We start from the raw sequence: 15,908 nt of genomic DNA, 5'->3' as shown, positions 1-15,908 counted from the left end.
AAGCTGCAGGCTCTTCAGCAGGAAGTTCTTCAAGCTGGGAAGGAGATATCATCAGAGGATATGGCTATAACGTTGCTGTCGCACTTGCCCTCTCAGTACTCGGCATTCTACTCGTCTTTGATTACCAATGGCAGGCTCAGCACCATCAGTTTTTCACACTTCATATTTTGTTACAAGAAGAAAATTCATGGAATTTGATATTCCCAAAATTCTCATTATTTATAAAGTCTCCTACACAGGTTTTTTTTTTTTTTTTTAATTCAGAAAGAGACTTCTATTAAGTATGAAAAAAACATACAACAATCACAGCTATAAGCCGGAAAAGAAAAGAATCACCCCAATATGTAAGGTGATTTCAACCACTGCGGAGCATCATGATGCCATGTAAGACTTGTGGTACTCGAGGAAAAGAAGATGCCATGGTCCCACTCCCGCATCATAAATATCACGTGCAAGAGGAAAGATTCATGAACCCTCCACAGGGCGGAGGTTCAGAGGCCTTAACTGGCCAACAGTCGAAAGGCCAGAATAACAACAAGGACAAAGGGAAGGCTTCATCGGAGAAGTCTTCTAAGAAGATGTCCGATGTAGACCGTGAGAAACTAAAGGCAGAGAGGACCTATAATGATTGTGGCGAGAAAGGCCACTATTGGAGGCAGTGTCCCAAGCGGAACACCGAGAAGGGTGAAGAATCCTCGGCAACAATCGTGAAGACTCCAGCATTTGTACACCTGGAGGTGATGGACACCAATGTTTCATTTTCTTCGGGTAGGGAGGAGGTTGGAGGACTCGCCGCTACGGATACTCAGGAGTGGATTCTAGATAGTGGTGCTTCTAGGCACATGACTCCTTCCCGTTCAGATTTACAAGATCTGTGCAGGTATTCTGGTCACATTCTTACCGGGGATACATCCACTATCCCAGTTCACAGTGAGGGCAAGTTGGAGATAGTTCCCGATGGCAGAGGGGGGAAGCATTCCTCCCAGGTGTTGTATGTTCCATCACTTGGTTTTCATCTGTTGTCAATGCATCAGGTTTGCAAGACTGGCGTACGGGTGGAGTTTGATGAGCATTTTGTTGCTCTCCGAGACAAAGCAACAAGCCAGGTAGTTTGGGAAGGTGGAGTGGAGAATGGAGTTTACAAACTTTCATGTCACGTGCACACCATTTAGGTGTAGAGTGACATGGCATCATTTTAGCATCATAAGCATCATCAGGATTTTATCAGGCATTATTCAGGCATATATGAGGGTGTTTTATCACCAACATCAGCACCTTAGACTTCATAAGCATGTAAGGTATTCATTATGGGCAGCCGACAGCACATGGTAGTCATGATGGGCAGCCGACCAGCATTTATGCTATTTTTGGCATTTTATATTCAGTTGTGGGCTTCTGACATCTGGCCGACTGCAGCCAAGCTGGCCGACCAGCCCCCTCACCCATATATATATAGGCGCCTCTCCATTCAGCATTCCAAGATCATCATTGCAGCATTCAGCAGGGTGTTCTCCAACGCATCTCCTCCAGGAAGCTTTGGGAGCAGCATTTTCAGCAACGCATCATCATCAGCCCATCAGATCTGCAAACGCATGGAGCATGTTGGAGAGCATCTGCATTTCATCATCAGGTCAGCATAGCATCTGTTCCAAAGCATCCCTTCAGCGTTTCCTTCCCAGGAGACAAGGGAAAGATAGTGGACAGCAGTTCATCAGTATATTCAGCATATAGGCAGCATATTCAGCAGTATAGATCCATTTGGATCTCATTGTAACCGCCTTCATCATTTAATATAGCTGCATTGCATTGACACATATTTGTCTATCTCTTAAACATCATTAAGTGCAGTTTAGTTAGACTAAGGTTGTGTTTACTACGGTCTTAAGCTCTCTCATGTCACATTGGTATCAGAGCGTTACAGGGTAACCAGCCTTAGAGCATGTTCAGTTCATCAGTCATTCAGTCAGACATCATGTTAATCGCTTCCGCACAGTTAAACCCAGTTCTCAAAATCTTGCAAGCCACCCTTAGGGATTTTCCCTTAGGTCTGCATCAGTAACCCATCCATCTGCATTCTTGCACAGCATATAGGGTTGCACACGGCTTGCATAACAGACATCTTAGCAGTCAGTCTTGCATACATGTTGCCCATGAACTCTCTGGGGAAGAATGACATCCATCATCAAAGGAGGACATAAGTTTTGGGCTTCAACTGGCAGCAGCAGGGGGGTTCTCTTCCACAGAAGACGGAAGTTTGCTCCAACATCGCCTCGGGAGGTTCAGAGCTTCAGGAACGACAGAGATGGTAGGTGAAAGGTTTCCACAGGCAGGTCAGGGGTGACTCAGGTATTTCCAGGCAGTTTTAGCAGCATTTGCCATTCAGTTCCCGCAGTACATAGAGTCTTGGCTCAAAGGATTTCACTCCTGCAAACAGACGGCCTCAGTCCCGGCAGCAGAAGACAGAAGGGGGCAGTGGTTCGGAGGAGAAGGATCACAAAGGAGTCGAAGGTTGCCAGGTATACCACCCAGCAACAGTTTAGCAGTGGGGAATGTCACGTGCACACCATTCAGGTGTACAGTGACATGGCATCATTTTAGCATCATAAGCATCATCAGGATTTTATCAGGCATTATTCAGGCATATATGAGGGTGTTTTATCACCAACATCAGCACCTTAGACTTCATAAGCATGTAAGGTATTCATTATGGGCAGCCGACAGCACATGGTAGTCATGATGGGCAGCCGACCAGCATTTATGCTATTTTTGGCATTTTATATTCAGTCGTGGGCTTCTGACATCTGGCCGACTGCAGCCAAGCTGGCCGACCAGCCCCCTCACCCATATATATATAGGCGCCTCTCCATTCAGCATTCCAAGATCATCACTGCAGCATTCAGCAGGGTGTTCTCCAACGCATCTCCTCCAGGAAGCTTTGGGAGCAGCATTTTCAGCAACGCATCATCATCAGCCCATCAGATCTGCAAACGCATGGAGCATCCACCTTCCCGTGTTGGAGAGCATCTGCGTTTCATCATCAGGTCAGCATAGCATCTGTTCCAAAGCATCCCTTCAGCGTTTCCTTCCCAGGAGACAAGGGAAAGATAGTGGACAGCAGTTCATCAGTATATTTAGCATATAGGCAGCATATTCGGCAGTATAGATCCATTTGGATCTCATTGTAACCGCCTTCATCATTTAATATAGCTGCATTGCATTGACACATATTTGTCTATCTCTTAAACATCATTAAGTGCAGTTTAGTTAGACTAAGGTTGTGTTTACGATGGTCTTAAGCTCTCACATGTCACATTTCAGCACTCTCTCTCCCGGGTCCTCAGTTTTGTGATGAGTGGCAGTCTAGTAATGGCCACTGAAGTGTGGATATGCTACAGGTGCTAACTTTCCGGGACCAGATGGAGGATAGCTTGCCAGTTGATGGCAACAGTTTGCAGGAACTTTCCAGTACAGATGTTAGTAGTTCTTGTGTTCATCAGTCAGAGGAAACTTTACAGGTAACTTATGCTTTAATGTCTCTGAAAGAATGGCTGTAAAACAAAAAAAAGAGCAAATAGATCTTGCAAAGAAGCACATGTGCAAAAGAACTAAAGTAGAAAACTTGTTATCTACTGACGTAGAGCACAAGGGCTGCCCGTAGGTGCATACAACCAACAACAATGGCTGAATAATGATGTGCTAATGATGCTAACCCAAGCCACCTATTTATAGGTTGGACAAGAGCTGGTCGGCCAGTATAAAAACAGTGGGCTGGCCGACTATGCAAAAAATACTAAAATAATGTCTAAAAAATAGACAAAAATAGCAGAAAAATATCTAAAATAAGATGAATGCATGGCCTCATAAATCTGGCCAGATACGAAACAATATGGTCAATCTGAAGAGAGAAGCCCTCAGGAGATGGAACCATAGATGGTACCTCCTCTGCATCTGCAACAAGTATCAGGACCGAAGTAGACTTCTCCTCTAAAGAAGAAGGAAATGAAACAACCATTGGAACAAACTGATCATCAGTGATAGTAGAAGTTGCCAAGTTCAAAGTAGGGACAGGCTCCAAGATAGTGGAAGATGCCTCCTCTGAAACATAGGAAGGAGAAGCAACTGCCAAAGTAGGAAGCTTGAGAATATGTGAGGATATCTCAGCAAAATCATCCACCTACCCAGTAGAAGAACCACTATCCTCCTCTGAAAGAGACGAGAGAAAATCTGCAATAATAGCATCAACGTGAAACATCACAAGGGAAGGGAGATACTCATCCAAAGGAATTAGAGGAACTGATAAGGTCTCTATCAGAAACTCCTGTAAATAATCCTCAGTTGCGGATAGGGCACTGACTTCTGAATCAGATGTCTCCTCTGTGACCACCAGGATGGACTCATCCTGCTCCTGTGAAGATGAAAGAACAGGGGGATCATAGACAGCAAGAAAAGCCATCTTAGCATGAGACTTCGTACCCTCCTCTGTCGTTGGCGAAGTATCTGAACCATCTGTCGTGGGTGAAGTGTCTGAGCCATCGGAGGAGGACTCCTGTTTTGCTTTAGCTTTGGCTTTAGCTTTGCGGGAAGCAGCCTGTCTGGCAAAACATTTGGCCTCAGAATGACCAAGTCGGCCACAAAACTCACAAGATTCCTTCATCTTGGAACCCTTGTTGCTATCAGAATCGTCGTCGTCAGAAGATGACTTTGTGGTGACTTTCTGCTTGTTGTTGTTGGGGTTCCCTTTTCCGCCTTTGCCTTTGTCCTTGCCCTTGTTAGAGGCAACAAAAGCAGACTCTGACTTGCCTTTTCCGCGAAGCATGCACTTGTCGTGGAGATAACTCACGACTTCCTCAAAAGGGGGGAGAGAATCACGGAAATAAATGTGATCTTTAAAAGAGTCAAAGGATGATGGCAGCTTACCAAGCAGTTTATGGATCGGGTTGTTGATTGAGCTCCCATACTCCTCAAGCAGCCTCTTGATCCTTGTAAATTCCCCAATCTTATCAATGATATTATCTGAGTCACTGATGATAATCTGCTCAAGATCCGCCTCCAACTTAGCAATCTTCACGGAAGATACTCTCCCGAATCTCATTCCACATCTGACTGGCATCCCTCCGAGAAGATATGAATTGTGCCTGGACAGATGGTGTCATACAATGGATGATGATGAGACGGGCCCGTGCATCCAGAACTCCACGAAACGCGGGATCCACCAATTGAGGAGTGGTGACAGAGAGCCACACACCTGCTCCTTCAAGAAGCAATTGCGTATAAAACGACCAAGTATGGTAGTTGGTAGCAGTCAGCTTCATGGAATCACTCACTTGAGGGGGTGAATAGGATGGCACATGGGAAGGGGTTGGGATGAGGGTTTGTGGGAGGGGAGAAACAAGAGAAGTGGTGGTGGTGGGGAATATGGAAGGAAAAGAAACACAAATCTGGGAATAAGGTAGAGAAACAGGAAGCTGGGAAGAAGAAGCCTATGAATTTGGGGCTTGGGAGCGGGGAGAAGAAAAGAGAATCCCCGAGTGAGAAGAATGACTATGACCAGAAGCCATATCTCCGATAACGCAGCACAATCCTCCTCTTCAACAGAGCTGATCAGAAAATCAGCAAACTCCTCCTCGAAAGCTGAGTGCAGCAAAGATAAAGGAAGGAGAAGAAGGGATGGGAGGGTGGGAAACCAAAAGGAGAGGTAAGAAATGACTCCCCTGGGTTAAAACCCTGTTGTAGCACCAAAATACAGGGTTGAGATCTGAAAACGCAGCACCTCTGTGGAAAACGCAGCTCCTCAGTGGAAAACGCAGCTCCATGGAAAACGCACGTCCACAGCAGAAAACGCAGCTCCTTTGTGGAAAACGCAGCTCCTTTGTAGATGTAGATGCGGTGGATCTTTGCGTGCAGCAGTAGATGTAGAAAACTGCAGGTCCCTTTGTAACACTGGGCTCTGATACCATGAAAGAATGGCTGTAAAACAGAAAAACAGCAAATAGGTCTTGCAAAGAAGCACATGTGCAAAAGAACTGAAGTAGAAAACTTGTTATCTGCTGAAGTAGAGCACAAGGGCTGCTCGTAGGTGCATACAACCAACAGCAATGGCTGAATAATGATGTGCTAATGATGCTAACCCAAGCCACCTATTTATAGGTTGGACAAGAGCTGGTCGGCCAATATAAAAACAGTGGGCTGGCCGACTATGTAAAAAATACTAAAATAATGTCTAAAAAATAGACAAAAATAGCAGAAAAATATCTAAAATAAGATGAATGCATGGCCTCATAAATCTAGCCAGATACAGCATGAAATATGCACATATATGCCCAATCTGGAGATGATAATGCCAACATGTCAAAATGCGCAGCGGAAGACTAACGCACGTAGGAGATGCACCACCATCGAGCTCCACGAACACCCCCAACGGGCACTGCAGCATCCCTCCACCGAGCTCCCATCTCCCGGTGAGCTGCCTCCGGAGGAGATGATTATGACAAGGTGCCACTCTAGCCTATATATAGCTCTTCAACTTCCCATGCTTCCACTTATGGGATAATCCAAGGCACCTTCTAGCCATAGATCACAAGCTCAAAATCAACCTTCCAACACCCTCCCTCGATTCGAGCTCCACAAGCCACCGAGGCGCGAGGGGGTCGCCCAGGACCACACACGCCTGAGCCGCCCAGGACCACACACGCCCGAGCTCTGATACCATGAAAGAATGGTTGTAAATCAAAAAAAAAGCAAATAGATCTTGCAAAGAAGCACATGTGCAAAAGAACTGAAGTAGAAAACTTGTTATTTGCTAAGTAGAGCACGAGGGCTGCCCGTAGGATCTATTTGTTGTTTTTCTGATTTACAACCATTCTTTCATGGTATCAGAGCCCGGGCGTGTGTGGTCCTGGGCGGCTCAGGCACGTGTGGTCCTGGGCAACCCCCTCGTGCCTCGGTGGCTTGCGGAGCTCGAATCGAGGGAGGGTGTTGGAAGGTTGGCGATTTCGAGCTTGTGATCTATGGCTATGAGGAGACATTTGCTCCTGCATCCCGTATGTCGACACTTAGGTGTGTCATTGCATTGGCTGCACATCGTGGTTGGGTTGTTCACCAGTTGGACATTAAGACTGCTTTCCTACATGGGGACCTCGAGGAGGAAGTTTATGTATATCAGCCCATAGGTTTTGCAGAACATGGTCATGAAGGGAAAGTATGCAGGCTGAAAAAGGCCTTGTATGGTTTGAAACAAGCTCCATGAGCTTGGTATGCAAAGATAGATGCTTTCCTACTCACTCAAGGCTTTGTGAACAGTCTATCAGAAGCCACTTTGTATGTAAAGAAAGAAGAGAAAGATCTGCTGGTCATCAGTCTTTATGTAGATGATCTTTTGCTCATGGGATCAAATGATGACAAAATTGCAGCTTTTAAAGAGATACTGCAAAACAGACATTTGACATGTCTGATTTGGGGCTCGTACACTACTATTTGGGCATATAGTTTGTGCAGGATAACAGAGGCATTGGGTTGTTGCAATCTTGATATGTTGCTAAACTTCTGGAGAAGTTTAAATTTCAGGATTGCAAGCCTATTAGCACTCCTATGGAGCCTGGGATGAAACTGTCACTACAAGATGACAGTATTTCCTTTGATGCCACTACATATGCTCAGGCTGTTGGGTGCCTTATTTATTTGTGTACTACACGGCCAGATATTCAGTATGCCGTATCTCAGTTGAGCAGATTCATGCACAGCCCGCGATTGTCACATTGGCAAGCTGTGAAGCATGTATTCCGGTATTTGCAGGGTACCTTGTCTCTTGGATTGCTTTATCCTGAGGGGGGTGACATGCAGTTATATGCTTACAGCGATTCAGATTGGGCTGGTGATTTTGATACCAGACATTGTGCTAAAGAAGAAATGGACAACAAATTCTTCTTTATCCCTGGTACATATAAGGCATCTGTAAGTCGAAGAATAGAGCCATCAATGGCTGTGAGCTGAATCTCCCCAATGCCACGAACTGGATATGAAGCATTATTGGCACACTGAACAGTTTTGCCAACAGGGGCAGGGCCTACATGACAAAACAAATCCCTGCGAGATGTGATATGCTTTGAAGCACCACTATCAAAATACCAAGTACATGCATGCTCTGTCATACTGAGTGCCTGTGAAGACCAAGAGGCATCATAGCTGCATGTATAGAAACAGTAATCCCTGTCCTCAACAAAGGAAGCAGTCTCTGGAGGAGCTTTAGAGGCATCATTTACAGACATCCCAGATTCCTTTGCCTTCTCTTTGGCAATCCTTTTTCTACACTCTGTGATGTAGTGACCTGGCTTCTTACAGTAATGGCATTTGCCCTTCTTCTTGGGCTGTCCATCACCTTTCTTGGTATCCTGAGATGAACCACCATCACCTGAATTCTGATCTGAACTCTTTGGCTGAGATTTGCCTTTCCCTTTTTGACCTGTAGTAAATGCTTGTTCGGCACTTGTGTTCATATTCATATTCTTCCTCATTTGCTCTTCTTGTAGCAAGAGAGCAACAAGTTCCTGATACTTAAGGGGTTCAACAGCATTCCTCATGCTGAGGTTCAAAGAGGTATGAAAGGCCAAGTAAGATCTTGGTAAAGAGTTCAAGATGGTGGACACAAGCTGTGTCTCAGGAATAATCTCATCCACATTGATGAGTTGCTCTCTCAAATCCTGCAGCTTGTTCAAGTGGCTAGACATATCATCTCCTTCATGCATTTTCTGATTTTCCAGCTCTCTTTTCAAAAACGAGATTCGAGCCTCATTACGAGCAGCCTACATCTGCTCCAAAGTCACCCATGCATTCCGTGAAGAGCCAGCTGAACGAATATGAGGTATAATAGACCTCTGAACTGACAATGCAATGAGTGACAAGGCTTGTGCATCTCTGGCATCCCATGTCTTCTGAGCATTTGTTCTTTGAACAGGCAATGGCTGACCTGGTGCCTGTACCTGTTGTCCTCGTCCACGAGCACCCCCTTGGGGAGGAGTCTCTGGAGCCAATGGACCTGGACGTGGTTCATCACCACTAACAAAATCCCAAAGACCTTTTGCCACGAGCACATTTCTCAGCATAAAACTCCACAAGGAGTAGTTCATGCCGTCCAACTTGTCTTCCTTAGACAAATACGTGAATACATCACTCTGCTGTTGATTTGCCATTATGCCAATGCACAATGTTGTACCTGTGTATCAAGAAACCCAATAGCAAAGACCCTGAAAGCAACTGTACTCCACTGAATACAGCTAACCCAAATATGCCTGCACTCTCAATCCTCTGAATGTGCAATACAATGCACCACTGACTGAGTAGAGCAGCACAAATGGCTTACACACTGCCAAAATGCCCAAAAATGCCCAAAATTACTGCACCCAAAACCTTGCAAAAAACCTGTAGAGATTTCTTTGCAAGAAAATTTGCCAATATCTGCCAGAAAATTTTCACAGAGAAAAATGCCCAAATTTCAAAACTTGTAAAGCTTACCACAACTGCCTGATGCTTCTTGCGGAAGAAGGTGGTGATCTTTACAACATCTGCAACAATGGGCTGCACCCAAACAAGCTTCCCAATGTCTTCCATAAGTAAATCAAGACAATGGGCAGCACATGGAATCCACACTATATGTGGAAACTCTGCCTCGACCATTTGACCCATTGCCTTGCAGTTAGAGGCGTTGTCGGTCACCACCTGCACAACATTGTCCTCCCCAACCTCAAGGATAGCCTGTCGAATGTGGCCATAAATGAACTCCCCTGTGATCCTGTCTCTTGCTCTCCCTGCATCCAGGGCACGCAAGAAATAGGTGCCCAAGCAAGATGACACAAGGATATTGATTATGTGCCTCTTGCGAATGTCTGCCCACCCATCTGAAATAATAGTGCATCCAAACTCCTGCCAACCTGCTTTCACAGGAGTGAGCGCCTTGTCTATCAAGGCCTTCTGCTCATCCAACATGGATGTACGCATCTTCGTATACTCAAGACCTGTCCACGTCTCAGTAGGCCCTACCTGCGCAATTGCTTTGTAACGTGCGGAAGCTCTGGGTAGTCTTCTTTCAGCCCTAAACACTCTTGAAGACCTCCTGATGCCAAAAACGCACCATGATGCAAAAACGCAGGTAGAGAGAGAGTAGAGAGAGAGAATGAGAAGTGCTGGAAATTTCAGTATATACTATGTACAAAAAAGGTACAAATCTGTACAGCCATGGGCTGCCTTCATAAAAAGGTAATAAACCCTAAATTCTGTCCCTATGGGACCTCTAAGTGACCCACACCCCTAGTGGGTGGAATGAATAATTCATGAGCACTTGAGCCCCTTTTATATGTGTCTTGGACAATGTGGGAACTGCTGGAAACTGGCCGACTGCTGGTCGGCCAGTTCTAAAAGCATTAAATGCTTATTAAATCAGCCGACTTCATGCGCCTTCTTCCTGGTTCAGCCGACAGCTTCTGTCCTCAGCCGACTGCTCCCTGGTGCTTCTCCAAGTCCAACCTGTCCACTACTGCATCTTGTGCTCCACAGTCTGACTCTATCTGGTTCCTAGTCTTTTATCTGTCTGCCTCTTCTGGATCTAGCCTTGAGAAGGTCCATGGCATTGCTGATGCACATGACATCCCCCTCTGCTAAACTTGATGACGGGAATCCAATCTGCTCTTGGATGACTGTCATCATCCCAATCCTGTTCCGAAGTCCCTCTGTCATCATCCATCCCTGGCAAACCTTTTTCTCTGAAAATCCGATCTGTTCTCCAAACCACTCTGTCTCTGATGAAGATCTATGCATCTGGTCTTCCTCTAGTCCACAATCCATTCCTGCCCCTGGCTCTGAACACCGTCTTGGTCTTCGTTCCTGGAACTGAGTCTGGCACTCTCACATCACCCTTGGAGGATCAACCTCCCTTGGGACCGTTCCCTTAGAACCCATCTGGCTCACGGAACTGCCATCCCTATCTGGCACTGTGGAACACCACCAACAAACCTCCTGGGAGTTCTTCCCGATCTGTGTTCTTGTCTGGGGCTTCGAATCCGTGTACTTTCCTGTACCTTGGACCTGTACACCATCATCTGGGACTGAATCAGCGTTTAGGTTTGCTGAGCCTGATGCTCTGATACCAATGTAACGTGCGGAAGCTCTGGGTAGTCTTCTTTCAGCCCTAAACACTCTTGAAGACCTCCTGATGCCAAAAACGCACCATGATGCAAAAACGCAGGTAGAGAGAGAGTAGAGAGAGAGAATGAGAAGTGCTGGAAATTTCAGTATATACTATGTACAAAAAAGGTACAAATCTGTACAGCCATGGGCTGCCTTCATAAAAAGGTAATAAACCCTAAATTCTGTCCCTATGGGACCTCTAAGTGACCCACACCCCTAGTGGGTGGAATGAATAATTCATGAGCACTTGAGCCCCTTTTATATGTGTCTTGGACAATGTGGGAACTGCTGGAAACTGGCCGACTGCTGGTCGGCCAGTTCTAAAAGCATTAAATGCTTATTAAATCAGCCGACTTCATGCGCCTTCTTCCTGGTTCAGCCGACAGCTTCTGTCCTCAGCCGACTGCTCCCTGGTGCTTCTCCAAGTCCAACCTGTCCACTACTGCATCTTGTGCTCCACAGTCTGACTCTATCTGGTTCCTAGTCTTTTATCTGTCTGCCTCTTCTGGATCTAGCCTTGAGAAGGTCCATGGCATTGCTGATGCACATGACATGCTTTCACCATTCTTTTCCATTGGTCTGTCCTTAACACATTGAAGGATATTACACTCAATAAGAGTACGACAAATCTCCATTTCTGCCACCCTTTGCCGCTCCTTTACCCAAGCTTGTGATGAGATACAAGAACGCAGAGTGGATTGCTTTGATGCCTCCCCTGTGCCTCTCGCATCTTGTGGCAAGAGGTCCTCATCATCGGCAATACGTGCCCTCTTCCTTCCTGTGGTGGATTGGGCTGAAGCCAAAAGGCTTTCACCCTCATCTAGTGTACCTAAACTTGTAACATCTCCAATAAAAGCATCATGGAGAGCATCTTGCGTACTTTCATCACCTCTAACACTGCTTGCACCACCCATTGCAAGACAATTCTCCGCAATCAATTGGTCCCTCAAAGCTTGTGGTATTTTATCACATGGACCACATTGATTGGTGCACCTGATACCTGTCATGTGCTTGATGACGCGGGTTATGGTGCTAGTGTATTGCTCCCCGCAATACTTGCATGCCCATAGCCGAGTACCTGCATGCCCATAGCCGAGTACCTGACCCTTGCTGAGAAGGGGTGTTAACAACCCTCAAGACATTGGTGTGGATTGCCCAGTTCGGGTTAGTCTTGCGCGGCATGATGAAGTCTGGGCGGAAGAGAGAGCAAGGAAATTTGCTCTGCAAAGTTTTGCAGGTACACACAGGACACTCGATTTTGCAAGTACACACAAAATGCCCAAAATAAAGTGCAACGTGGTCGCTTATCTACAATCACCTGAATTTGGGCCTCGCGCCTCGCCACATATTTTTATTTTTTTAAATGACTGCGTACGGATCCGTACAGTACGGTACCGTACCGTATGGCTGTACCGTACTGTACGGATCCGTACGTATGTACGGCAACAACCTTGCTGCTGTACCAGCATTTGTACTTGTACCTGCTGTACCACCATACCGACTGTACCAACCACTGTACCGACTGTACCAACCATTGTACCTGCTGTACTGGCTGAATGGAGAGTTGTTCTTGCTGTACCAGCTCTATTGCATGAAGACCCGTGGTTTTTGGGAAAGAATCGGTACCCACACGGAGGTATATGGATTATATTGTTGGCTCGGCATTTCTACAGCCTATGTTCCGGCTCGGTTGCCTCGTGTTGGGCTATGTTATGAAATTTGTATAGGGATAATCCGGCATCTCCCGTGGGGAGAGTAAGGCCCTCAAAGCTTGTACCTGATATTATTCTCGTTGGGTAATAAAATACTCCAAGGGGGGGGGGGGGTCGGCCCATTCCAGCCTCTATGCGGTGTCACACGTGCAAGATCCATTTTCAACATTTGTGGATGTTTTGTCCAGCTTTATGTTTTATGCAAAGTGATGATGCATATGTGTTAAGGTTGTGGCCATGTTTAAACGTTTTAATATGCATTGATGGTATCAACAAGTGTGTCAAAGGCCCTAGTCCCCCGGGCACCCGCCGCGAGTTTCACTTAACCCCTCAAAAGGATGAGGTCTTCACTCACCTCTACAACTCCAAGCCGAACACAAGGTACCCCTAGCGTTGGAGTACTTGGGCAGAAGTCACCAGCATCCTTATCACTTACCATGTGACATTTGCACTAAAAAACTAATTTTCATTTTTCATTCTTTATTGATAGTTCTATGCTGGTTTATACTCTTATCAATTACCAAAAACTAAACGAGCTCTCTCTCTCTCTCTCTCTCTCTCTCTCTCTCTCTCTCTCTCTCTCTCTCTCTCTCTCTCTCTCTCTCTCTCTCTCTCTCTCCTGGGCACCCCGTGGGACTCTAGTTGAGAGAGCTATCCACTTGGGCAGATCCAGACGCTCGAGGGTTCGCGGATCCTCACATCGTAGACGGTGCCTACACCAGAGGATTCAGAGCATCATTGCGAGGCATCGGGCTCGTCCGACCAGGCATCTCACTATGGCAGATATCCAAGCCATCCGACAGAGACCCATGCTAGAGCTCCTATGATGATTACGACTCCTGCCATATACTGTTGTACTCACTGTCACTTTCGTACTCCCCCATATTCATGTATCCATGTACTCATGTACCCCATTTTGGCTAGTAGCATTAGCTTCCCACTCTCCCTAGATGTTGCTTCCGGATGCCCCCTACTGATGTATTGTAGGGCTATATACTTACCTTCAATTCTTTCTTTTCTATTCCAGACAGTGTATCAGATGTCACATGGTTGTAACTTTGGTCTCATAGGTCACTTTTGCCTTTTGAAGACGTTAATATAACATTTCATTTCATCTCTCTCTCTCTCTCTCTCTCTCTCTCTCTCTCTCTCTCTCTCTCTCTCTCTCGTCCCTGGTTCAAGTCACATTCCCTGCACTTCAATGCCATCATAGGGATCGTCATTGGTCCATTGGCTTGGCTAGGACCTCTCTCTCTCTCTCTCTCTCTCTCTCTCTCTCTCTCTCTCTCTCTCTCTCGCGTGTGTTGAATTATAGATGAAATATGAAATCCAGTTACAGGTTGCATACTTTGCCTGTATGTCCCTGAAGGGTTCTGCAGCAGACAAGATCTTGAGGACGCAATGGAACAGTCGAATGCCCGTTCTTCCGTGCATAAGAGGCAACTGCCAAAGATAAAATTAAAATGTGATATTGAAAAAAGATGAAAAATTCAGCAAAAAACCAGGCAACGGTTAAGGACTAACCATCAGCATCAATAAGCTGGGCGCGTCTCTGTAGCAATCTTTCTTTCAGAGCATTGACATGCAGATTTGCCTGTAAGTGCCGATCTCTCAACTCTGCCAGGGACATCCTTCTCTGTGTTTTCTTTCTGGAGCTGAACTAAGACGAACATTACACAGCTTATCTTCCCATCTTAGAGGCTCAGCAAGTACCTTTCCATCGCTACCATTCCTCGAGCAGGAACTCACACAAAGCTCGTTTGCGAAGGAAACCCTGCTTCCAAATGATGTCTATGGAGCAACACTGTTGTGCATAGCCTCTGATCCGATGGTCTCCACAGCAAATCAGGTTCCATTAACCGATTTCGAGCTGTGTGTAAACCACAGAGGGGGGCCAGTGTGTGTGTGTGTGTGCGCGCGCGCGCGAGAGAGAGAGAGAGGGGGGGGGGAGAAAAATGAAGCAAATTCGGATAAGCTGTTGTGATGCTGGTGCTCTGCTTTCTTCTTTCTGCTTGAAAATGAAGATCAAAATGAGCCACAGAATGAGAGCGATGGATTAACGTAGGACAAGCAGTGAAAGCGGCTATGGCGAGAAAGAGGTCAGGCGGCGACAGCTATGACACCAAAGCAGTCAATGAGGTTAGACTTAAACCAGGGTTGAGTTTACAAGAACCACGGTTAGACCGCTTCCAAAGCTCTAGCTATAAACTCCAAAATAAACACACACATAGTGAGGGTTATTAATTTCTAGACAAACATTTCCCCTCATGTCTAAGCAAACTTAAGTGTGCTTAAAGACCATGGGCGAGCCCTTATTATGGACAAGGGAGATCCACCATACATGAGTTTTGGGTGGTGAAAATCTAAGACTACCAGTGGAAACCTACAAGGGTGTTCCAACATGCGACAAGACACATCGACCACCCATCATCCACGACCAAATCTAGAGCTAGTGCCCCCCATTGATTGTAAAGTAGAAACTATTAGTTGCTTGCTAACAAAAGAAGAAAATTTGAATTTTCTTATTCAAAAATAATGGAAGAGGAAATCCTCAAGAAGAAAGAACAAAGCTAGAACCACTAACAGAAGGCACAGGCTCTACAATAAACTTGTTTATAAAGGTGATATTCACCAAAATAAGGTAACTCTCTATTGTTGCTATTGCCAATGTTAACTTCTCACAGAGGACCTAGCGCTTAATCACCCTTCACATGCACACCTTTGGCCTCACAATTCTTTGGCAATTTCTCCAACCACAATGGCTCTCTAAGAACGTAATCTTTTTGTTTTCTTGTTTGTTAAGCACTATTTTGTGCCCCATGCATTTCCTCAAAGCACATTACTTGTAGTTTGAGCTAACAAGGATAGAAGCATAGCTTCCCTTTCATCTCCAAATTAGATAATTCGCAAGTAAGATGAAAACTAGAATGAGTGAGTCTTCCATTATCTCCTCCAAATGTATATGATGCACTGTAAAGACTCTCAGCTCTTCATGCTTTGTATTCTATACAACTTGATGCT

At 45.7% G+C, this 15,908-nt stretch overlaps 1 protein-coding gene across 2 annotated transcripts in view; it reads right to left on the bottom strand.

The window, feature by feature from the left end:
* Positions 1 to 14,977, bottom strand: part of LOC147607619 (guanine nucleotide-binding protein subunit beta-like) — a 61,250-nt gene extending 46,273 nt beyond the window's left edge. The window contains exons 1-2 of one of the 2 annotated variants that reach the window (XM_086790468.1): positions 14,412 to 14,977; positions 14,236 to 14,330 (exon numbers count right to left, since the gene is read on the bottom strand). In XM_086790468.1, the coding sequence (XP_086646594.1) occupies positions 14,236 to 14,330; positions 14,412 to 14,517 (201 nt within the window). In that variant the 5' untranslated portion in view covers positions 14,518 to 14,977. The remainder of the gene's footprint in view (positions 1 to 14,235; positions 14,331 to 14,411) is intronic. The other variant, XM_086790469.1, reaches the window with a different exon arrangement.
* Positions 14,978 to 15,908: the final 931 nt, after the last annotated feature.

Source organism: Cibotium barometz, chromosome 55, assembly GCF_041138505.1.
Source record: "Cibotium barometz isolate CiBa-2024 chromosome 55, ASM4113850v1, whole genome shotgun sequence".
Classification (NCBI taxonomy): domain Eukaryota; kingdom Viridiplantae; phylum Streptophyta; class Polypodiopsida; order Cyatheales; family Cibotiaceae; genus Cibotium; species Cibotium barometz.
Note: the sequence above shows the minus strand (reverse complement) of the source record. Positions and strands in the feature narration are given on the sequence as shown.